At 37.7% G+C, this 23,393-nt stretch overlaps 3 protein-coding genes across 5 annotated transcripts; 2 read left to right on the plus strand and 1 right to left on the minus strand.

Moving 5' to 3' along the window:
* The first annotated feature begins 1,129 nt into the window (after positions 1-1,129).
* On the plus strand, positions 1,130-10,610 carry LOC126372967 (uncharacterized). 2 transcript variants are annotated; one of them, XM_050018896.1, is made up of 7 exons: positions 1,130-1,232; positions 7,886-7,987; positions 8,135-8,327; positions 8,464-8,663; positions 9,181-9,264; positions 9,418-9,668; positions 9,825-10,605. In XM_050018896.1, the coding sequence occupies exons 2-7, from the start codon at positions 7,886-7,888 to the stop codon at positions 9,949-9,951; spliced, it is 957 nt and encodes a 318-aa protein (XP_049874853.1). In that variant the 5' UTR covers positions 1,130-1,232; the 3' UTR covers positions 9,952-10,605. The 2 variants fall into 2 exon arrangements, with proteins under 2 accessions (XP_049874853.1, XP_049874854.1); XM_050018897.1 differs by lacking the exon at positions 9,181-9,264 and having other exon boundaries at positions 1,140-1,232; positions 9,825-10,610.
* Positions 10,611-10,948: 338 nt separating this feature from the next.
* On the plus strand, positions 10,949-12,643 carry LOC126372976 (uncharacterized). The gene is made up of 3 exons (XM_050018910.1): positions 10,949-11,078; positions 11,700-11,807; positions 12,167-12,643. The coding sequence occupies exons 1-3, from the start codon at positions 11,020-11,022 to the stop codon at positions 12,588-12,590; spliced, it is 591 nt and encodes a 196-aa protein (XP_049874867.1). The 5' UTR covers positions 10,949-11,019; the 3' UTR covers positions 12,591-12,643.
* A 33-nt stretch (positions 12,644-12,676) lies between these two features.
* Positions 12,677-22,546, minus strand: LOC126372961 (YLP motif-containing protein 1-like). 2 transcript variants are annotated; one of them, XM_050018887.1, is made up of 9 exons: positions 22,168-22,546; positions 18,894-20,610; positions 17,935-18,543; positions 17,688-17,836; positions 16,772-16,960; positions 16,475-16,696; positions 16,012-16,066; positions 15,595-15,704; positions 12,677-14,936 (listed from the first exon to the last, which is right to left on the minus strand). In XM_050018887.1, the coding sequence occupies exons 1-9, from the start codon at positions 22,360-22,362 to the stop codon at positions 14,778-14,780; spliced, it is 3,405 nt and encodes a 1,134-aa protein (XP_049874844.1). In that variant the 5' UTR covers positions 22,363-22,546; the 3' UTR covers positions 12,677-14,777. The 2 variants fall into 2 exon arrangements, with proteins under 2 accessions (XP_049874844.1, XP_049874845.1); XM_050018888.1 differs by lacking the exon at positions 16,012-16,066 and having other exon boundaries at positions 14,797-14,936.
* Positions 22,547-23,393: the final 847 nt, after the last annotated feature.

The following is a 23,393-nucleotide window of genomic DNA, read 5'->3' on the forward strand; positions in this document are numbered from 1 at the left end:
AATTTCGGTACCGTTTAATGTAATCTCAATCATCAGTAGAAGAAACCAAAATAGATCTTATTTAATAATAGAACTGTCGTTACTAATAAATAACAATAAAACCAACGAGCCGAAAAAAGTATAAATTAACTTGCATAAACTTGCACGGTATATAACGCATTTGTGTTAATTTAAGGCAGTTGTAATATAGGGTTATTCAACATAAAACCACGGTAGCCCCGTAACACGATTGCAGTATTTAATACTTAAAACGGAACTAGTAAGAACCTCAATATGAAATACCTTCTATGTAAAACATATATACATAAACTAACCATCGGGGTAAGCAGAAACTATGGAATTCCATTTGCTTCGATATCAGCATCACTTCTTGCTTCCTCCACATTCATCAATCGTTTCATACACGCACGCCGATTCAAAGTAGATCGTACTAAACCTTTTTTCTAAGGACATCTCCAATTTGGTCGATGTACGTCCTTCCACGTCCTATTCTGCCAGCCCTACAACTACCACTAACCTTCGCTTAATATACCGCTTTTTAGTAAGTAAAAATATAAGAATATAAATATAACCAGAAAAACCAGAGAAAATGTTTGTCCTTAAAGGAAACATGAGAAGAGTTCCTACATAAAAACGTATTCTACTTACCAATTGATACCGGAAATGTTGTAATTTAGACTTACCATTTAAGCTTACTACCTTTCTTGTTTCTGATTATTCCAATTTTGTACCTGTAACAAAGGAAATCTCAATTGAAAATGGGAAACAATATGTACAATAAAGTAAAGTGGCGACACAGGTTTTAAAAATCGCTTATACAATCACGTTCCATATATTATCAAATAATCAAATATTTCATATAAAGCTGTAAAAAATAAGTTTAATGTAATATTTCCTTGCACGCGTAAAAATCTGGATTCTAGTTGGATTTCGAAACACGAGGCTGGTTCGATAAAAGGAGTGTGGGCCGCGGTAAGTAAACACATGTCCTTGGCAAGGTCCCGGAGTCAAACAACGGGATGAACAGGTTGGACTCGGACGGACCGACTAGCACAGTTAGCCACTGCCTCCGTAACTAGGTCATCCTATATATATAGTGAAGTTCAAGGCGCACCACTCCATTGTAAGTCAAACTCTCGCAGAAGCAACACGTACTTTCACCGGTGACTTGAGCTACCTAGTGGAAGACAAGTGTAGTGTAGTGATATCCTGACACCAGACAGAGAATAAAGGTAAGCTTCCTGGATGTGCCAGTGCAAGGACGTCGGTGACAACGACGGAAATGGACCTCGAGTGACCAATTGAAAAGGTGTTTCACAAGTGATTTTGGTGAAAAGGACTTCCGATTTTATGGGAGTGGAAAAAATATTATAAAGAAAGTTGTTAAGAAAAGTGATGATTTATTTTTATGGTCGATAAAGATCGACAAAATTTTTGTGAAAGCACCTTTAATGTTGGATATTAAGTATTTTAATATTTAAGTATATCTCACAGTTTTATTAACAAGGTAATTAAGCATAATAACGGTATGGTTGTTATAATAATAAATATGTAAGTTAAGTGTTATACTTAAAATTGTTTAATGTTTATTAGAAAGTGTACCTTCTCTAGGTTTTATTATTTAAATAATTCATGTAACACATTTTTAATTACAAATGAGTTATTATACTTATTATAATATTAAAGGGAAATTATATTTACACCGGTCGATCAAACACACTTAAGTATAAAAGCTTTATTTTCAAAATATCTATTCACCCTCATAGTAAAACTGCTTTAAATATCTTTCTTTTATGCGAAACGAATGCTCATTTACACATTTTCACTGAAAAATCGCGTCTATTTTGACTCTTTGCTACAGGAGAGATTATCTCTATACAAATAGACTCAATTAACCACATCACGTACACGGAACAAAGCTCCCGTTGTCACGAAAATTTCACGCTACTTAAGAGCGGTCAACATGCATTCTTTCCATTTCGCCGTCCGCTTTAGTCATATAAATAAAAAAAACCTTCAGTGTACCTTCACTTTCTAAAATGTGAAAACTCTATGCTCTAACCCTGGATTGGACACGCGTACTGAAACAATACACACGGAGCCGAGGACAATTTCTTGTGTAACTTACGTATTTGACATAACAATGCCAGCTGCGAACTCTCTAATTAAAGCAATCGACGATTACGAAGGCATCTGCTATAAGTTCGCTCATTAATAAAAAAAACATTTCAACGGTGATACCTTCCATTGTGATAGACTAAGTTTTTATGGTTACCGCAAATTCAAATTTGGAAGTTCGCGCTCATTAATTTGGAATCTTCAACGGTTTCCGCCTATAGTAATTGGTCTATTCAATAAATAGAGCGAAACAAATACAAACGTTCATTCAAGTTCAATTACTACACCGATTTCGCGTTCAAGATCAAGGATTATGTCATGCCACGAGTTGGGATTAAACCAGTAGCTTGGACGGTTGGTAGTCACGATCGCAACTTGACTCACTTCGTTGTTATATACAGCCAACTAAGGCGAAGACTATTTGTTATGATTCCTGTATCACTTTCTCTAAACTATAATATATGCAGCGATTGCAGACAAAGTTCAAAATGCCATGTGAATAGAACAGGCATTATGAAGCTATACTTGACAGGGAAATTACATGAAAGTTTCCTTTTGTTGTTCCCACGAAGACTATACCTTTGTTACTATTACCACAATTACTCTAATTGGAATAAAATAGAGATAGTTTAACCAACGCAGCCTAGTTCTAGATGTTATTGGAATTGACGTGAAACTTGGCCCCCTTTCTACCGTGCATATTGGGTGTTCTAGAATTAAATCCAGTTATCCGTTGAAGTTTAATTTACATTGAGATAAAATATAGCCACACCTAGCGTGGTTTTTAAATGTCATTTGCAATTACATAGGTACTAAATAAAATAGTACCTAATAAAATAACATTTAAAGATCACTGTTTAATATTTCTACACTCGGAACGAAGCTTGATTTGAAAACACCCGCTATTTCCAGCATGGAACAATAATCGAGGATCTTATTTACTGAAACCAATTTTTAGTTTTCGCGTACCTTTACTGTCGTCTTAATACGAATGTTGACGCGAGACTGTTCCCAAACTCTTTTCCACATTCTAATAATTCAAATAATGAAAAATCATTAAGAAGGAATTCACAAATAGTTTTATGGCTTTAAACTTTCTTTTCTCAATAGCCGGAGGTATCTTGATTTATTTATGTATCCGTCGGAGTCTCGATCAATCGCTGGACGCAGCCTCATCTTTCAACCGGATTAGAAAGTGATGCCCTTCCGAGAACGAAGCCAGTAAACAACTTATTTCAACTCGATGCTGTAGGCTAATGCCATATAAGTTGTGGTACTTTCCGTTATTTTGAACAATTTCAGGAGTTTATCCAAATCAGAGACACTGCCTTACGATCATGAGGCAAGGAAAATAAGTTCTTTTCACATATGTATATGACTGGATACATCATTCACACTACAACGTTTCTTTGATATTGGATGACTTACTAAATTGTGTCCGAATCAGAAAAAAATACTTCATAGTAGTTCATAGCGATCATATTATTTCTTACATGTTCTTAGCCCAAGCAATAGTGTGAAGGTATGTAGTAGGTAGGTGACAACCGTACCTACCATTCATACGACAAATTTCCCTTAAAATTTCCAAACGCATGTAAACAAAACATTAAGAGACATTAACACGGTATAATAATAGCGGTTCTCGCGGCACAGGTTTGCAAGTAATTAAAAGTCTTGAAACGTGCGCCCGCGTCGAAAGTGGCGAGGAAAGCTGTTGCGTTCGGAATGGCCGATAGCCGCTCGCGTGCCTCGACGCGTGGAGTTTCCACACAACTCGTATGTGATACGAGAAACGAGAAGAAGGAAAAATACAGAAAATATATATGGTCAAATGAATAAGCTATTAAATCGATTTATAATTATAACGAGTATTTTTAATGTAATTGAGATAAACAGGCAATCAACGTATTAAGTCCAAGAACTTAATTTAGTAGTCAAGCGACACTTTCCAAAGCATCTAAAAACGTAATTCTAATAAAAATAAACACGTCTTCATCTAACTTTTATCTTAATCTACGAGTTATCGAACAAATTCGGCTCCTAATGAACAGGTTACCCATAAAAACGTAACTCCTTCCGACTTTACAACACCAAATAGGCCTTCAATAAGAAAACGAGTTCCCTACCGTGATTATCGCCTCTCGCCTGCCCAACTCATTCCACAGTGTCCAAAAAAGTTTAAAGTGAAAGTAGTGCCGGTATCTCGTCATTCACCGGCTCGGTTGGGTAACCGAAACAATTTTAACATGAAAATTACATGCCGGCGACGATCAAAAGCGACGTCATGTTATTGGATAAAATCAGGTGCATGTAAGGTGCAATTTCGGTAGAGATATTCTTCGTTGTGTTTTATATGAAAATCGTGTGTGTGTGCAGTGTGACGTAGAAACCAAGTAAAACGCTCATCATTCTTCACAACACGCAAATCGAATTTGTTACGCTTGCGACATTTCATGGTCGTTATGTCACAATCTGAAAGCACTGAAATTCTTTATAGTTATACGAAAACATGATCGTTCCATACATTTATATCCCATGTGCCTACATGAGGGATATAACTATATGGGAGTACCACGCTGCTCTACTACGAGGCTAGTAACTGCCATATTGTCCCTGGACGTTATGTTAGCAAATCTTGTCCACCACGGTAGGCAACTAAATAGCTGTTGAATAGGTCTACATGGGTCAGAATATTTTAGTGCAGTAATTACAAGTCAGATAGCTCATTTTACGCTCATGGCTTCACGAAATGAAGACATCCGTTGTAGTTGCATCCTCCAAGGGGAAGTAGGTGAAGATGTCAGGCTATTGAACATGTGCATCTTGAATCAAGTGTACCGTTCGATCCGCATCGAGAGCGCAATAACGGTGTTTACGAATAAGTACACACGCAACTATGGACATGGTTTCTGGCACATGGCTATTCTACTAGTTCGATTATATTGTAAAATCGATAAACTTCCGACGCGATTATCGTAAACCGTTTTCTATTGGTGTGCGAGATAAGAATTTCAGGTTACATAAAGACCCCGCAAACCGCAAACGGGTAAATAAAGAGTCATAAAACTCCATCCGAACCAAATGATTTACCTACTCCTAATTCTCCCTTTATGTGCTGTATGAAATCTATGTCAAACTGTATCTGTGGTGGTACCTAATAGGTATATCTAGTCAACTTCCGAATTATTATGCATTATTTGCCAAGTGTTTAAATGACTCTCCTTAACATTCAATAGGCACATTTTAGCATCAATTTCAATGCGAAAGTTGCGTAAACATCCGAAATGAACCATTTGATATTTATAGCAATGTCTTGTGTGTACTCAAGCACATAACACCTATTACGACTGAATAAATATCACATCCGTGTACGAATCACGCACAGCGAGACTTGTGCACGGTATTAGAAAGCGGATTGCACGCTGGACCGGTCAACGAATGGGCGAAAAACGAGCCCAAAAAAACAAGAAATAGACTATAAAATGAGTAAAAAGAATATTTCATTTCATCATGCATCCTCTCGCTTGTTAAGTATAACTTGAATCGGTGGCATTACGGCGTCTGCGTGGAGGAAAATGGTTAAACGGGCGGAGAAACTCGCGCGTCTTATTTTTCCACGGTGAATTTCCCGATGAAAGTCTGGAGTTGGTCACATAGTCACATGTAATAGCAGGTCTAAGTCCTCGCTCCGAAATTAGAAAAAACGTTAACCTTGCACGGTGGTGCGGTACGCGGGCACACGCGACCGGCTGCGTTGCTTTCACCCATCGCCATGTTTGCCGCGCCTAGCACTGCGCTGTTCTGCGTTACTAGACAATATAATTATACTCGTTGCTACAAAAACATAACTGGGGATCAACTGTAAATGCCAATAATCAGAACGAAGAATTGATGTACTGTAATGATTACTTATTAGCAATCTTTATTACTAATAAGTATTCTGAATCGGAAAATGTTCAAAAATAATACAATTTTAATGCGTACTTATATATTTCTTTTATGAGATAAAAACATAATCTAAACTAATCTAAAGATTGAAGATTATTTTCGTATGAGTCGCGATTAATCTTAATTTATTTTGAGGTAATCCAAAACTGCATAAGATCTTCAAGCAAGATCTATGAATGAATGCGCGCGAACATCCGCTTGGGATATCGAAAGTGAGGTTAGTTTCCCGCGCAATGCGCCGCGGTTGAATCGCCGTCGGCGCAGGCGGCGGCCACGGTGTAGGGTTACTGGGTCAAGGGGTCGATGCCATTTCACCCTGCAAGCGCGCATTGGCGACCCAATAAATGATTGGCCCTTAACAATGTGAAAGCTAATCGTTAGTAAGTACTTACTGAAAAAAGATGAAATTTGTTCGTAAGAAGCAGTACCACGTAAGAATAAAACGTCCTATGTGACCACCTAAAGGTGCTGGAAAAACAACTATGTCGATTGCAACGTCTGTGCCATAAACTAAGTTTGAAAAGAGGTTCGGAATATGTAATAATGTATTGAAATGTATTTCGTAAATAATAACTTCAGCAAGCAGTATTTCCCGATGTATAATCAGTGGCGACGTTGGTTGCTTCCCACTTTCTCTTCAGTAACAAAAAGCTTCATAATTCGTGTTCACATACGACAACTGTGACGAACGACGCTTTGTCTGTTTGGGAAAAATGTTTAATGTCCAACAAAATAGTTGGCGGACTAGGCACGCTGTTGTTTTGCTATTGAGCATACAAAGCATACATAAAACATAAACGGTGACGGCTAGTTGCGATAGCAAATTTCTCCGGCGAGAATCTCTACGGACGCTGTCACCGGAGACCGGTGCGCTTGCGCCCGCGCCGTCTGCGTTGCGAGTCGATACAGCGCAGTAATTTGTTTTGAGTGAAATTCGCGACAAATGACTGATCTCGATTTATCGTACCTTATAGATCTGTGGTACTTTTTATACGGTAAATTGGTGGTCTAGGGAACCTAGTGTATAGTTGTTGGGACTAACATCTGTTTATGCAATAAGACAAGGTCTTTAGAATGCCGAATGAAATCAAAATCATACCTACAAAATTCTTTTTTTTTTTTGTATGTATATCTACCGTACCTTAACGTCAATCCGGCTTATGCGATGCATAAGCGACGATATTAACACTACAAGAAACAAGTGTCAAATCGTTCGCTTTTATCGGTCAAAGAAAGTGTCATGACCGTTAACAGTTAGAATTTACGTCAATTTATATAACTAGCACCTTATTAATGGGTGCGAGAGGTGACAACCGAACTACAGTTAGTGAAGACCGGGTTACCTGTATCGGAGGATGGTCGGAGCTGCTAACACACTTGTCGCGTGCACCGGATGGGCACCGGCTGTTAATTCCACGTACTTAACGCCCCACGCCAGTTCTGTGCTACCAGTGGGTCAAAAAGCCCATATAAATACTACAATTTGCTTTATAGCCAATCGTAATAGTAGGTACAACATTGCTAAGTGAAACATAATTAACAGAAATCCTCTCATTAGAAGCTCAGCATCCTCGTAAAATGCACCGAAGGCGGTGCAGGGGCGACTTTCTAAGCAAGTTCAAACGCAGGTAATCAATCCGCGCGAATCACTCATCTAAACACTTTCTAATCGACTTAGGTACATTGTGTTCGCAATTAAATAAAGAATATTCGAGAAAGTTATATTTTCGAATGTATTAAGTAATGATGTTGTTAAAATATGTTCGGTCGTTGATCGTCGGCTTGATATTTACTTACGACAGTCATTTGTTGTTCGCAGATGCATCAAAAGGTAGCAGGGTGGGCGCTCTTGGCGCTGATCAGTTCGTCGGCCGTCCTTCATACGCTCGCGTACCCACAGCATGCACCTCTTATATCACAGGTACTTAACCTACTAGTATTATACCTACCTTTAGGTACTTCATTGACACATGATAAAATTTTGAGAGTAGGTTAACTACATTAAAAAAAACATTTCAAATCTCAATATTGTTAACTTATAAGTAAATTACGTCATTTCGATTTCCAGGCGACAAGCAATGTTCGGACACAAAACCCCCAGTACTACAGCAATTCACTGAGTGTAGTTCCAAGCCCAGTTGCGCAGGAGCGTAAATTCGCTGAGAAACCAAACGCGTTGAAGAAGGTGGCTCTAGACGACCTCGACGACATCCAAACGAACTCAATCTCCGATGGTGGCTTCTCATGGTCAAACATGCTCAGTGAGTATTACTTTCACAACCGGTGCATTTCCTTCCTCTATGGACTGGCTGGAGTTCGTACCCAGATTCCAAGAAAAGTCAAAGTTAAAAACTTATTAGTCAGCTCTAGATTAAATAATGTAACATAATGTTCCAGGTATGATCATGCAAATGATCTTCAACCCTGGCACCGCGACAGGCCCCAACAAAAGTGACAACATCGACACCGACTCCGTGTCTCCATCTCCTTGGGCTAACTTGCTCTCCATGGGTCTCAAGATCCTCACAGCGATCCTTGGAGGAGGTGCCTCTAGTGACGGCATCGATAAGGTTGATAACGGCTCGTCGCCCATGCAGGTAACATATAAATTTCCAACTAAATCAAACGCATGTTTCAAACATGGAAGAATCTTAAACATTGGTTCCACAAGTGAGAAAACTTTTGTACAAATAAACCAAAATACCACAACATCTATTTATCCATACTGATCTACTAACATTGTTTCTGTAGATGCGTTTAGAAACGTTCAATCACTCCGATTGTGTAAAAAGCACCTTTTGCAAGTTTACCCCTCACCTGTAGCAGGTAATCATGTCCATCAAGTAGTTTATAGAAGCCTTTAATTCACTACAAATAACTACAACCTTCACATCCTGGGATTACCTCAGTAAAAATTATGGCGCGATTTTCTTTTTACAAAAAAAAGGTTTGGGAATTTAAAATTTTGACTGAAAGCAAACAATTACATGTATTATAACATTCAGAAACATTATAATCGTTAGTTGGGATATAATTTTCTTGAGGTTCTCCCTCCTCGGAGTGTAAATAGTAAAGTTTGGTTATGGAGACGGCATCGCTTCTCGCTTGCTTCAGGGTATATTGGCAGCGGTTCTGTCGACGGTGCTCGGTGCAAAAGACCCCGACCAGGTCGCCTCCATGGCAAAGCAGGCTGGAGAGGTATGCAACCCAACCTTCCTTTTCCTTTTCTATTCCAAGTAATATAGAGGTTACGTTTTATCATAATATGTTTATTTAATATACATAATCTGAATTTCAGATATTTGTGAAAGCCCTAAATAATAATATGTTGATTCTCTTCTTGGTTTCTAGTTCATCAACATCGTCGTGAACCTCTTAGACGCCTTGAAGACATCGTTCTCGCACCGCTCCCTGACCGCTCGCTCCATGGGTCGCAAGGATTCCGTCAGTGATGCCGCCCTCGCTGGTATCGCCATGATGAAAACCTATGTCAGGTCCTTCGGCACCAACGACGACAAATGTCTGCAGAAATACATCTGCGACGCCAACAATGAATGCTCTTCTGACATCGGCCCTAAGAGCGTCTTCTGTCAGCTTGGAACGTAAGTAATCTTAGATCCCATGACGATTTAAATTATAGAAGCGTTTAATCCTCTCAACACTTACTGACATGTTTTCATCTTTTAAACAGTGTTCTGCTTCCTGATTATACTGATCGAGGTCTTATTTTAACATATGGGTCTTACGCACTTTTTCAGTTACGCTGCCAGTTTCGTCCTCGAAAGGCAATCAGGCGGCACCTTCGACGAATTCTACGAAGCCGGACGCCGCGGTCGCTCCGGCATCGACTGTCGCCAGATGTATCTCCAGTGCAATGAAGTTTAAATCCTAACAACCAACATAACACCAATTACCAGCTAAATCCCATACCCACTGTAACATCAGTGAAGACAAATTAATTGGGACTTGCATCCAAATTTTGAAATCCGAACTATTCCATAGAAGTCTCTACAATTTTAGAAGAAATTTCAAAGTGATCATACAAACAGAAATGTGAAGAGCACTAGTGAAGTCAAAACTTGTAATTCGTGCCTAATTTTGATAATATCAAATACGCGAGGGGTGACAACCTAGTTTAGTGCCTTATTACAATATAATTGGCATTTTAGCTCATAACTTATCCCATCGCACACAGTAAGAGCGCGTTGAGTTTAAGTGTTCTATTAATTTATTTAAATTATTTATTTATTTAACTTATTTTAGAAGTTAATAAGTAGGCGTTGTAAATTATTCAAAGAATTAAATTCACAAAAGCCACATGAATCCGTCCAGTAATATGCAATGAATTGGCATATTGTTATTGTAATTACAATCAACAATCCGCCAAATTCTTTAATATAAATGACTGATGTAAAATAAAATATTTCTGTGTGATATAAATACATTTTATATCACCTAATAGTTTAGTTGTATGTATATTTTATGTGTGATTGTAATGTATGTTTGAGGACGTCCTTGTGTGGTTGTGATCAGAAAATAAAATATTAATTAAAAAAATCATATATTTTATTTATAGGTACCTTCAATAAAGTTGCAAATGATCTTGAATGTCAGTAAATAATAAGATCCCGAAATAAAAAGTAAGTATATCAGTGTCTTAAATGTCTATCAGTATTGGAAAATGTAGGATACTCTGTCAAACAATCCACGAAACGTTTATAAAACCATAACCCAAAATAACGTAACAAAATTTCGTCAAGTTAGCGCGTGCAATCACCTTAATTTGCTCTAAAACAAGTATTCCGGAGCAGATTAGATTCCGTTATGCTCTTCATGCGTGTCTCATCACTCCAGGCGTAGCGAGAAACAGAGCAGAATAATGCTTGTCTGCGTGCGGGCCACGCCAGTCAAACCTTGACATTGGTACGCAACAGGTGACAGCTGACATCCACTATGACATTGGGAGACTTACTGTCCCAAATGGGTATAGGATCGAAACATCTTACTGAAAGGTCAGTAGAAATCTCTGTATTTATTACTTATATAGCACCCATCTGTAACTTCCTCAGGGTAGTAGTACACAGCCGTACGAAAACACAAAGGCTCCTTTAAAGGTTTAACCGTGTCAAATCTATTGTATAAATAAAATCCGAAAGTAAAATTTCAAAACAAAATAATTTAGAATTTATTATTGTAGTATCATCATAAGATCATCCTCTCAGCTGAGTTTTTATTCCAACCACCTAGATATATCGTGTTTAAAGTTATCAAGTTAAAAGCTCCCGTTGGACTTGGTTCTGATCTCTTATAATTGCAAAAACCCCTTTGCATAATGGAAAAAAAATCCGAAGACTCCTAATAAAAAGAAGGTGTGAAGGTTGGTGATAGGGCTGGCAGAGGAAGACCTAGAAGGACGTACATGTCGTACATTGACCAAATTGGAGTTGTCCTTAGAAAAGGTTCAGTAAGATCTACTCTGAACCGGCGTGCGTGCTGAGAAAAGCTATTTTTTTGTGAAAAAATTTTCGAAAAAATATTTTTGTCATAAGGTTTAAATAAAACCTACAGCTTTTGGATAAATAATATATTTTGTCTTTAGCAGAAAGTTTATAAACGTGATAAATCGTTTTCAGATTTTCCCATTCGGATTTCGTTGGACCCTCTTCGCCACATGATTCCCACGTAATTTACGCGTACGAACCATCACACTCATCGCATGGGCACGTTGCCTCTTCTAAACAGTAAGTGCCTTCATATATCCAATAATAAAAACATAAATAGTAGGTAGGTATGTGTAGGTAGTGAGTGTCATGAAGGTGATACGTTGAATGATCTTTTTGTAATTCGAATACGCAATGCACTAAGAATTAAATAAAAAGTAAACGTAAAGAAAACGAAACAAATGTTTCGAAACGTTCTAAAAAACGCACTATGCACAATAATGCACATAATGACATAATTTCGAGTTGTCAACGTACCTATTTTTATAATTAGTTTTTTTTTTAAACTGTTAACTTCATTTTCCAAAAACAAAAGCAATTCGTTATTTTAAAAATAATTTAAAAGCTCTAATCTCTAAAATAATTTAAAACAATTCCAGCCATCATGGAGGCGGTGGCCATAAAAGCAACGCGGCAATGTCGGCCCTGACGCTGCTGGCATTCTTATTCTTCCTTCATATTCTCCAGCAGTGCCTTAGGGACCACATGATGGCCATGAGTACTCCCCCAGTCATGATTATGACCGCAAGTAGAGAAGGCGAAGAGCCCATCTCAAAAACTGCAGCGAACAAAGTCGACAAATACGGAAAAAGCGAAAATCAAAAAAAGGGTATCGAAACCGGAAAAAGTAGAACACACGAAGACGATTCCAATGATAAAAAAGAAGTATTGATGAAAATCAATACCGCCGAGCACACGCCGAAACATGGATCGCCAAGTTATGTCAGAGTGTTCAGAAATTACGGGAATAAAAGTTTGGAATACCGCGGATTTGTAAGCGCGATGGACGAGGATTTTAAATAAATATTGGTTTTGAAAATTATGCGAATGCATTATTTGGTACAGCGTTGTCTGCTAATATTTTTATAGGTGTAAGTAAAATGCAACAATTATTTTAAACAATTTATTATTTCCTATTAAATTCACTTACAAAATATGAATTGTACTCTAAGACAGAGTACTTAGATCCAAAATATCCGAAGCCAAAGACTTAAATGTAGAAATAGAATAGGAATAAAACGGAAACATTATATTATTTCTATTGGATTTATTCTGTCAAGCCTGGACGCCTTTGTCCTTCGAATAAAAATAGTGGATTATTATAAGCTAAGGTATCTTAAACAATATTGTATATGCAATAATTATTTATTGTAGAAAAGGATCCCGAGATTTTTAACATCAGATGAGCCTTATACAGGGTGTTAGTGACATCGTAACGAAAACTTTGAGGGATGATTCAGGCCATGATTCTGAGTTGATATCAAGTGGAATTTTCCGCCGCAAAAGTATGGAACGGAAAATAATTTAAATAAGCTCTAAAATTTTCATGACTTCTCCAACAGGAAATTCCACTTGATATCGACTCAGAATCATGGTCTGAATCATCCCCTTCAGTATTCGTTACAGTGTCACTAACACCCATACCTACTTGTATGGCTACTGTATGTACTTGTATGGGGTGTAAGTGACATCGTAACGAATACTGAGAGGGATGATTCAGTTGATTATTCTGAGTTAATATCAAGTGGAATTTTCCATCGCAAAAGTATAGAATTGAAAATAATTTAAAAAAACTAAAAAAATAACATGAATTTTGCGACGGAAAATTCCACTTGATATTAACTCAGAATCATGGTCTGAATCATCCCTCTGAGTATTCGTTACGATGTCACTAACACCCTGTATATACAAAAAATCCTTGATTGAATCAACATGTTCCATGAAAATTACGCAGAGTATTTTAAAGTAAATAACACAAATCACAGGATTCTTTTCTAGTGGGATAGGTACTACCTAACCTATTCTATGACGACCTATTGTACAACTATTTTGTAGCAAGATAATGTAATAAAACGTTATTAAAGCCCTAGGTTATTACTGAATGTAGTTGTTACTACATAATAACTATAGCTTGATGAATGTCAATGTTATGTATTTATTACATATATCACTCCGGGAAGACACTGCAACCTCTGATAAGAATTTCAATTACACTGTTTACTGGAACTAACTATCTTTATCGCTTTGTGTTAGGGCCTATAAAGATGGATATTATATTGTATTATAAAAGACCTTAGCGCTTGTACGTACGCTACACTAACGACGTGAAACTAGCTAGAACTAGTCCTTAATAACAGCCAGCGAAAGACCCGACTAGACAGACGCCTTCTAGTATTTTAAGACCTAATTTCAAAATATAGCATATTAAAGCCTGACCAGGAATATAAAAATAAAAATAGTGACGTTTCGGAAACAACTAGAACAAACTGCCATTGGTAACATTTTTAAAATCTCATGGTCTATTGCCAAGCGCAGTCTTTTTAATTTAATATTTGTAAGATTTTTGTAAATTAATTAAAATGCGGGGAACTACATAACATAACCGTTATGTAAAAATAATTCAAAATACGTAAAAGTACTCTATCATCAGTGATACCACAGCATTTTGAGCCACAGTATTACGAGGATCAGGAGATCCCGGGTTCGAATCCCGGTGAGGACATACCACAATAATCACTTTGTGATCCCTAGTTTGGTTAAGACATTAAAGGCTGATCACCCGATTGTCCAAAATAAGATTACTTACTGATGTAAGGACATAGTCGGTATATGAGCCATATCAGGGGCCTCTAGCGGCTTAATAATAACCCTGACTTCAGGGTTGCTGAGGTTAGCAATCCACCTCATAACCCACACGAAGAAGACAAAAATTTAATGCCATTCATATATAAGCTCTCAAAGAACATTGAATATTTATATTCTGATTTTATTCATTATTGATTAAACCCAAACCAATTCACATGGACGTGACTATAGGTACTTAGTTTTGAAATGAAATACGCGAGTGGCATGGCGTCCTTAAATCAGGCTATACTTATTCCTAGTCATGCTACACATAAAAATATTAAATGGTAGACAATTTATTATTCACGTATTTTCATTGCATAATTTTGAGTGTGCTTGCACTTTATAGGATCGCGATGACAAATCTTAAGTGCGCCTCACGCGTTCAATGTATTTAGTTTGCGTGAGTGCGCTCGAACCCATAGTCGGGTCCGTCATTCGGTTCCAGTCGGTCTGACCGACCACAAATCCGATGGCGCGCATCTTCTCCTGTTCTCTTCGTTCTTCAATGTCCGCCCAGCGTACCTGTTTCAATTACAATACGATAAAAACCTCCTCGGAGAACAATTTTATAACACTCACCTTTTAATAATATAACGACAAACGACGGCATAGCCAAGCGCATTAAGTATTCTTAAAATCGATAATAAATGGGGTATTTTTAGATGTAATAAAACTTCTGAAATTCGTTTCGCAGTCCTTGTTTTGTGCAAAAAAATCAGTAAATGTTAGAATTTCGTACAACTTCAATAAAGATATGGTTGTAAAATTGTATGAAAAATGACCACGAAGTGGCAGTAACGTAAAACAGTGTTTAATTTCAACAACAGTAAAACGCGTAGCACTATAAATTGATGAAATAATTTCATGCGTTGGCTCAGATTGGGTACAAAAACCAAATCACCAATCAAATTGTTGGCTGGGTTCAAAATAAATCGAAGCGCGGAACATAAAATCGTTGGATTTATAAGTAAAATGTAAACACACACGTAAAGACCTCTTTCAGTCGCCTCCATATAAAATTACGCTTCATTCAAAGGAATGAAGTGAATTAAATTGGTGTCACGGTATTTTATAAGGACCCGACGTTCGAATTCGCATTCAGGTTAACACCTGATGGAATACATTTCCACAACCATATCGAAGGATGGAGGAACAGTAGATAGTTATTATAGATACTTACAGTTTTCTTCCCTGGTTTGGCTGTGTTAGGTTTCCAGTCGTCTAGCTGTAGGTAGTCTTCCATTGAGAGCTGCGAGGGCCGCAGCGGCTTGCTGGTGCCGTCGAGTCGAGCTGCAACAAGCGCGTACATAGTCAACACTCTTGTACCATCGCACTGTACTTCGATTTTATAGGTACACCTACAGCTCCAACAATAAGAAATTCCTAGAGCTATAGCTATAACCAGTACCCATACTTTTATCTCTTACCACTTCTCACTTACAGACATGTCCAAATTCCTTGCTTACCACTAATTATAAATAGCACTAAGGCCTTATATTTATTTTGATAAACTTTGTCCATTGCCCTGCGGTCCGTTACATTTCTAAACACAAATAATACAAATAGAAATGAGCCAATAAGCTCAACAATAACCTACCTAGTTTCGCGGCGTCGTCCATTTTCTCCCATTTCGACGTAAAACTGTTTTCGACCTGTGTTGGAACAGCGCCTTACGGCATTAGTTGCTAAAGCTGGAATAAAATACATTAGCCCTACCCTAACCAAACAATAACTCTGGGATGGTTAACATTTGTATGTTATTTCTAGTATACTAGTATTGTAAACTACACTGTAAAACATACAAGAAATGATACACTAATAATAGTATCCAACGCGAAAAAACCACATCTCACCACATAAAACTTTACAGTAAAAAAGTATCTACGTTTTATCATCTAACACCGATGCGATGTTATTAAAACCAGGACCACACCACAGGTCACCTTGAATTGTCCTAATGTAATAAAAAATATATAAAACTAAATGTTAGATACATTTGGAAAACGTCTTTCCAGAACCGTTGCTTAGTGTTCCGAGGAAGCGCGTTAACCAAGCCTCACCTCAGTCTCTTGTGTATCTTCAATTGGTTCATCGGTGGCGTCCTCCATATGTACTTCAGTAATTGCCGCGCTTTGCAGTAAAGTTGTGGCGTCCAGTTGAATGTGGTGCGCCGGCGAGGGGAAGAAACGAGAACATATCAGTTCAATGTCTTCCAACGTGCGATTGTGAATGTTCCTCTTAAAACAAATTTGTGGATCTAATTCCATTGTACAAATGTACACCTGAAAAGACAATAGCTTTCATCATTGCAAGGGACTTTTTTTGGTTTGGAATGCAAATAAAGGTGTCACACTGACTTGGAAACCGGTTTGCCTTGCGTAGTTCCATACATCTGCATATTCCCTCAGAGTTTCGTTGACTGCGTCATATATCAGGAACGGGAAGTATCCATCTGTTAAAGTTCGCCTGAATGCTCTTTTCAAGGAGCTCTTATACGATTCCTCTGAACCCGGATCAAATTCGTATTTCAAAGTCGGCTTTTTTACCTGAAACACATTAAGCAGTCATAATTACAAATCTTGTTCTTATAGCACGAAATAATAAATAAATCTTCTTCTACGCCATGTAACATTTGCCGAAAGACATCTCTTGAGATAAAGGCAGCTTTGGTTACAACCATAGAGCAAGACGGGGAAAGGAGTAGTTATACGCAGGCGTTCCCGTCTGACAAAGAGAAAAAGGGTCTGTCTGACAGACAGACAAACGGATGAACAGCAAAGTAATTCTATAAGGGTCCCGTTTTTCCTTTTCAAGTTTGGAACCCTAAAAAAATAAACATTAAGTTATTGTTTTATTACATTAATTCAAGTTATAATTAATCCTATATAGATCATAATAATCACATTTGTTGTCATATTTTAAACATTTTTTTTTGTGTGGCCAATAGAATTTATGACTAAGCATCTGCTATAATTTATCTCTCTCTCTTTATTTAAGAGCTGCGCTCTTGTCGGTAGAGTAATGGCCATTACTCCATAGATAGGGCGTGTAGAACGGTGGTTGCCTCAATCGCCTTCCGTTCCGCAGTACTCCGACCAATTTCTCAATCGGTGATGTTCTAGCTAGAGCCCTACCAGAATTTATATGTTTTTAATTATTTATTTTTTTTGCAAAGTTGTAATACCTATGTACTTATGCCAATAATATATACACATTCTACGGGAATAATTGTTAAAAAAATGAAGCAAATAATTATTTTAAAGCATTCCTTACGATTTTGCCAGTAGTAGGATCTTTCTCTTCAACATCTCCCTCTTGCATAAAGTAGTCATCAATAGACATGATCCTGCAAGCCCCGCCATGTTCGGCTTCTCTGTCTCTAATTAATTTTGCTAAATACGATTTACCACTTCCAGGCGGACCTGAAACGAAAATATTTGCATGAATAAAATGTAATAAAATATTAACAAGTATACATAAATAATGATCACGAATTAGCGTTAGAAGTACATTTATTTACCTCTGAGAATAATAACAATTTTTTCAGGTCTCATTTCACGACCCGGTGGCTCTAATAGATCGTCTATCATAACAATGTGCTTAGGCGTAGCTAATGTGTTGGTTTTTAAATCCTCCCGTGACTTTTTAGAGCCATTATTGCTCACTTCACTTTCTTTGCTGCGGCCTCTTTTCCGCGATTCCTTTTCATGACTTCTACTACGAGCATCACGTCTATAATCTCTATGTCTGTCCCTTTCTCTATCTCTGTAACTGTCCTCGCGATCGCGTGGAACATCTTCTCGTCTAGTATATCTATCACGGTCGTCTCGTCTTCTATCAAAGTAAACGTTTTCTGGCCTTCGCCTATCATCATACTCTTCTCTAGGAGGAACCCTCGAGCGATAATCGTCCCTCACATCTTCTCTGGGTCTTCTCTCAAAATCCCGAGAGGGTGGCTCCCTAGCATACCTTTCACCTCTATCAGAACTAGTGTAATCATCCTCCTGTCTTCTTGGTTTTCTTGTAAATAATTCATCTACTTCCCTCTCAAAATCTTTCCTTTTAAACTCGTCATCTTTTGATATATGATTGTAATCAAACATATGCACGGGTTCGATAAAATCGCGAGCTGAAACATAAAAAGAAGGCGTCAGATAACTTGAATTACACTTTATATGCATACAAATTGTCTCTCGATTACTAGTCCCTTTCCTTTTCGGCGGAAGAGAAAATGACAGATTTATATCTACAATAAAATTAGATGGTGTCTACAAGAATTAGAACCACTATATTATGATCATTCTCACTACATGATCCACAAAACAGAAAGAAAAGAACCTCAATCGTGCGACATCAAGTTCAACATTAGCAGGAAAAGTAAATAAAAATAAGTTTTCAAACATGTAACTAAATTCAAACTAACTAAAACTTGAATAGACTTAAGAGAGTAATGCTACAAGCTTTATTTAATTTAATTACCTTTCAACCTTAGAGGCTTGTGTTCATATTCAACAATAATAGATGGAGAAAACAGTGGCTCTTCCACCCACTTTGGTTTAGGTGGTAGATTCACTGGCATGTTGTTTTCATGCCTGCCTCTCTCATCAAGTAAGTTTGAATTATTATGCATGCCTCCGTTATCTCGGATGTCTCTATTATCTTGCGGGCCGCGGTAGTAATCATTTGTATTCCGTTGACCAGGCATCTCTTGCAATGGAGGCCTAAGAGAAGGCATGTTGGGCCTAGCAAGCAGGGGTGGTCTTTGACCCATATCATGTGATCCTCCAAATTGTGCGTTTCTGTCGTAGTATTGTTCTTGAGACATGTCGCTCTGATTCTCATCATACATTCTTTTGTGTGGCGGTGCATTTGGTATCAGAGGAGGAGGGGGACCTTGAGTATTAAAGGGTATGTTTTGCCTATTTCCATACTGTTGGTTATTATACTGATTGTTGCTGTCCCACTGATTATTTGTCGGAAAGTTATGATTATTGACATGGCCACCATATGGTCCGTTAGGTCCACTACCCGCACTGGGCCCGCCAGCCATACCGGAGACGCCAGACGCTATACGTCCACCAGGACCACTAGCAACATTCATAAGAGCATTCTGAGTGTTAGCACCACCAGCGCCAGGTAAAGACTGACCGCGCATCATCGATAAAATATTCATGATCTTTTCATCTCCAAGGATATTATTTATGCCCTTAGATATTGTAGAATAATCTGGGGCTTGCAACATCTGATGCCCTGTATTTTCATCAGTTATATCTATCACATCTGCTTGTGACTTCTCAGGCTCTGGTACCAAGTCTAATCCAGGTATACCTTTGCCAGATCCACTTGCCGGTAAAAATGTAGAGTTATCAGAGGAATCAACAGAGTAATCTTCCATATTTTGATAAGATTCGTATCTGTCTTGAGGGTCTATAGATTTATTGAGACCCCTATTATTATTGTAACCAGATGGGGACTTATTGCTGTATTGCTGGTTTTGTGAATTATTTTGATTGTTATAATTGAAAGGTGGAGTATTGTACTGTTGTGATTGCATTTTGTTTTTATTGGATTGTTGTATGGGAGGAACAGCAGTGTTAATTTTATTACCTGCAGGTGCAGAATTAGGTGCTGGGGGCGTATTCCCTAGGAGCCGCGCTCTGCGTTGGTTCATTTGTTGTCGGCGTTCTAGTAGCTGCATCCGACACGCCTCGAACTTAGCTTCGTATTCCTTGTACGCTTCTTTGTCAGGATGATTTACATTTTCCTGCCGCCATTTTTCAATTTCCTCTTCCCATTTCTGAAACTGAATATCGAAAAGCCTCTCCTCCTCAGAAAGTTTCTTCAAGGCCTCCGAATTAACCGTGGGGGGCTGGCTCACCGTTGGGGGCTGGATCGGCGGCTGCTGCGTGGAGGGCGGCACAGGGTGGCTTTCCCCTGCAGAGTAAGACCAGTTTTGACTGTTACCTGTAAAGTTGGTATTTTTGTAACTTGGATTGACATTCTGTAGCCCGCTGGCTGGCGCCGGAACAGGTGCAGGTTTGCTTTGAGTGTGCCCATAGAGTGGTTGATTGTTCTCATGTGGTGGCGGCGGAGGCGGTGGCTGGTCAGGTGGTGGTGGTGCGGGCGGAGGCGCCGAGCCCGTAGGTAGCGGGGGCATAGCTCCTAGTGCTTGAATAGCTTGCATTTGTTGTGTATACTGAAAACATTTTTTTTTAAATCATAACATTTCATAAAACATAAACACACATACACACCACATGTTTATGTGATGTAACATTTTATAACATGTCTCTTTGTCTTCATCTCTTCAATAAAATTATACTTAATTTATTTTTTGTATCTTAGGTATGTTTCCTATACTAATATAACAGTATTTGTTGCCTATATAAAAAAGAATGAACAAAAAATTAGCTTATGCTTAAGTACATATCAAAACAATTTCTTAGAAATCCTAACATATTTGATAAGATTTATTAAATTCATGACTGTTCTGTGGTAAATGAAAGGTACCAATATGAAAAGGAGATCAAACTAAACGCTAATTTGCTTACCAAAGCAAAAAGTAGTAAAGTTTTTAACTTTGACTCGGGTCAGTTATTCATATAGATTAAGTAACAATGAGTACAAAATTGACTGCTGACTGCCTTTATTGATGAGGTCACACTGAAATATTTTCATACAATTCTCATAGAAAATTTTGTTTCATCTTTCGTTAAAGGTAGGTATGTCATTTAATTCAATTGTGAAATAGCCTATTGGGATGAACACTAACTTAACCTCTTATGGCCGAGATTCCAGACACAATAGTTAAGCAACGGAGTGTCGAATTTAAAAGGACATTTGTTCCTACGACTTAACCTAATTTTAGTTTGACTCTTACTCTTAAATTAATGCTGTCCTTCACTAACAATATGTGCAAATTAAATTGATGGTTGCCCAAATTGACACCTTTATTTATTGACACATTGACAGTCCCCATACAAAATGTTTTGACTTCCTTGTAAGTCCCACATATTACTTGACTATTTTAAATATGTAATATTTATTATATTCTATTCTGAATAATAAATATTTATTATGAATAAAGCAATTCTTTATTCATAATCAAATTGATACAAGTGGAGCACCCGCCCTTAGTGCGTAACTGGTCGTTCCTTAGTAACCCATGTATGGGTCATGGATGTATTGGAGCTGTCCGTCGTGACCCATATATGGGTCACTGGACTGTCAACGGGTTAAAAACTATTACTACTGGCATTTTATACACCAAATCCAGGACCATTAGTTTACATACTAAAGAAAACACAAAGAAGTTATAAACATAAGCCGCACACCGTCACCCTTCTATACCAACAATTTGGGTTAGGTCAGGTTAGTTATTTCCTAAAAGGGTTTGTGCTTATGCAATTCAAAACACCAGAGCAACCTTTGTGGGCTATGTTTTGAGCAAAGTGGGGTTAATTAACAAATGCTACTTGAATATGCTAATAATAATAATAATAAAAAAGTTTATTCAGGTAAAATTTTAATATTTTGGACTACATTATTCAGCTATAAAAGAATACATTCAATTCACAGGTACTAAAACCCAGGAAATAAAGGAAAGATACATTTTAGTGCTAGACATATACCTACTTCAAAAGTAAAAGTTTGTATGTGCCTAACCAGTATCAGCAGAAAATATTCCTTGCGCATTCCGTAGACACCTCGCTGTCTTATTTACATAGGGTCTTTTAGGGAAGATGTTACTAACCTTTTCTCCATACTGGGTCTGCCATTGGGCGTACTGTTGTTGCCATTGCGTCCACTGCTGCCAGTTTTGTTGCTGTACTGCTGCCCATTGCTCAGGAGTATAATTTCCCATACTCATAGTATTCATGTCAGGAGTCATTGCTATACCGGGATTCCATTGACCCGCAGCCGTGGCAGGCGTTATCGGCCAAGACATTTTCGCTTTTTCGTAATTGCAATTCTTTTAATCACGCATAAATGAAAAACATAAGATCATATTTCCAATCAATCAGTTGTAATTCTGTTTTCTTCGCGATCGTGATCATGAATCGTATTTTTCCAAATTATTCGAAGCGTCCATCAAAATCAAATCAATTACGGACAATGGCAGCCATTTTGTTTGCGTTTAGAAAATCAAACGTCATCGTTTTAGTGATGTGCGTGTGTAAGTTTTTCAAATCTAACCATCGATCAACTGAAGTTGGTTTGAATTCTATTGATTAGTTAAAAAAACAACCTACATATTACATCATAAAATGAATATTATGTAAATTGCACCTTTTTTGAGATAGAAGAACTGGCATGCCTACATCTGAAAATCAGTAGGTCATACGTAAAAATTACGTCCATTTTTTATTCTCGATTATAGTAAGTATACCTGTAGAGGTTTACCTAAGGTTCTCGTCAGTAATGCAACTCCATTACTGATGAGAACACCCCACCCCACCCCTCACCTCACCCGGCATCTTCGGCGTATCTTCGTACAAATTAACTCAGCAGCGGAGTTAGGGTACATAGTATTATTCTTTATTCTAAGGTTAGGGGCAGAGAATAGGTGAGACCTCGACGCGCAACATTAATAAGGGTTTTTCCCGGCTACGCGCTACGTTCCTAATAATGACATTAATATGAAAAAACAATATAGATGGTGCTGTAAAGTTTTTCCTTCGTTTAACCTTCTAATTTCATGGATTACAGACATATGCATCTATTATTTTTATTTTATTCATTTTTGATTTTGGGTAATGATGACCTTTTTTATTACACCCAGGTGAACCAAGCACAATTACATTTTCCAACCCTTATAGCAACATAAATCTATACGTGATGTGATTTCTAAATAATGACTGCCGTTAATATAGGCCATTAAAAAAAACTCATTCTGAAATTCCGTATATTTTGTGCACCTTCATGGATGAACATTGGAGTGTCCGTAGAACATCCACACATTAGATCATAATATGATTC

This window comes from Pectinophora gossypiella, chromosome 15, assembly GCF_024362695.1.
Source record: "Pectinophora gossypiella chromosome 15, ilPecGoss1.1, whole genome shotgun sequence".
NCBI classification, from domain to species: Eukaryota; Metazoa; Arthropoda; class Insecta; order Lepidoptera; family Gelechiidae; genus Pectinophora; species Pectinophora gossypiella.

Excerpts from the sequence above, each read along its gene's own strand:
- LOC126372976 (XM_050018910.1), top strand. The coding sequence starts at position 11,020 with ATGACATTGGGAGACTTACTGTCCCAAATGGGTATAGGATCGAAACAT. Across the intron at positions 11,079-11,699 it reads TCGAAACATCTTACTGAAAG|ATTTTCCCATTCGGATTTCG; the intron begins GTCAGTAGAAAT and ends AATCGTTTTCAG. Across the intron at positions 11,808-12,166 it reads CACGTTGCCTCTTCTAAACA|CCATCATGGAGGCGGTGGCC; the intron begins GTAAGTGCCTTC and ends AAACAATTCCAG.
- LOC126372961 (XM_050018887.1), bottom strand. The coding sequence starts at position 22,362 with ATGTCTTGGCCGATAACGCCTGCCACGGCTGCGGGTCAATGGAATCCC. Across the intron at positions 18,544-18,893 it reads CAAGCCTCTAAGGTTGAAAG|CTCGCGATTTTATCGAACCC; the intron begins GTAATTAAATTA and ends TTTATGTTTCAG. Across the intron at positions 16,067-16,474 it reads AAGATACACAAGAGACTGAG|GTCGAAAACAGTTTTACGTC; the intron begins GTGAGGCTTGGT and ends GTTCCAACACAG.
- LOC126372967 (XM_050018896.1), top strand. The coding sequence starts at position 7,886 with ATGCATCAAAAGGTAGCAGGGTGGGCGCTCTTGGCGCTGATCAGTTCG. Across the intron at positions 8,328-8,463 it reads CTCATGGTCAAACATGCTCA|GTATGATCATGCAAATGATC; the intron begins GTGAGTATTACT and ends ATAATGTTCCAG. Across the intron at positions 9,669-9,824 it reads GTCTTCTGTCAGCTTGGAAC|TTACGCTGCCAGTTTCGTCC; the intron begins GTAAGTAATCTT and ends GCACTTTTTCAG.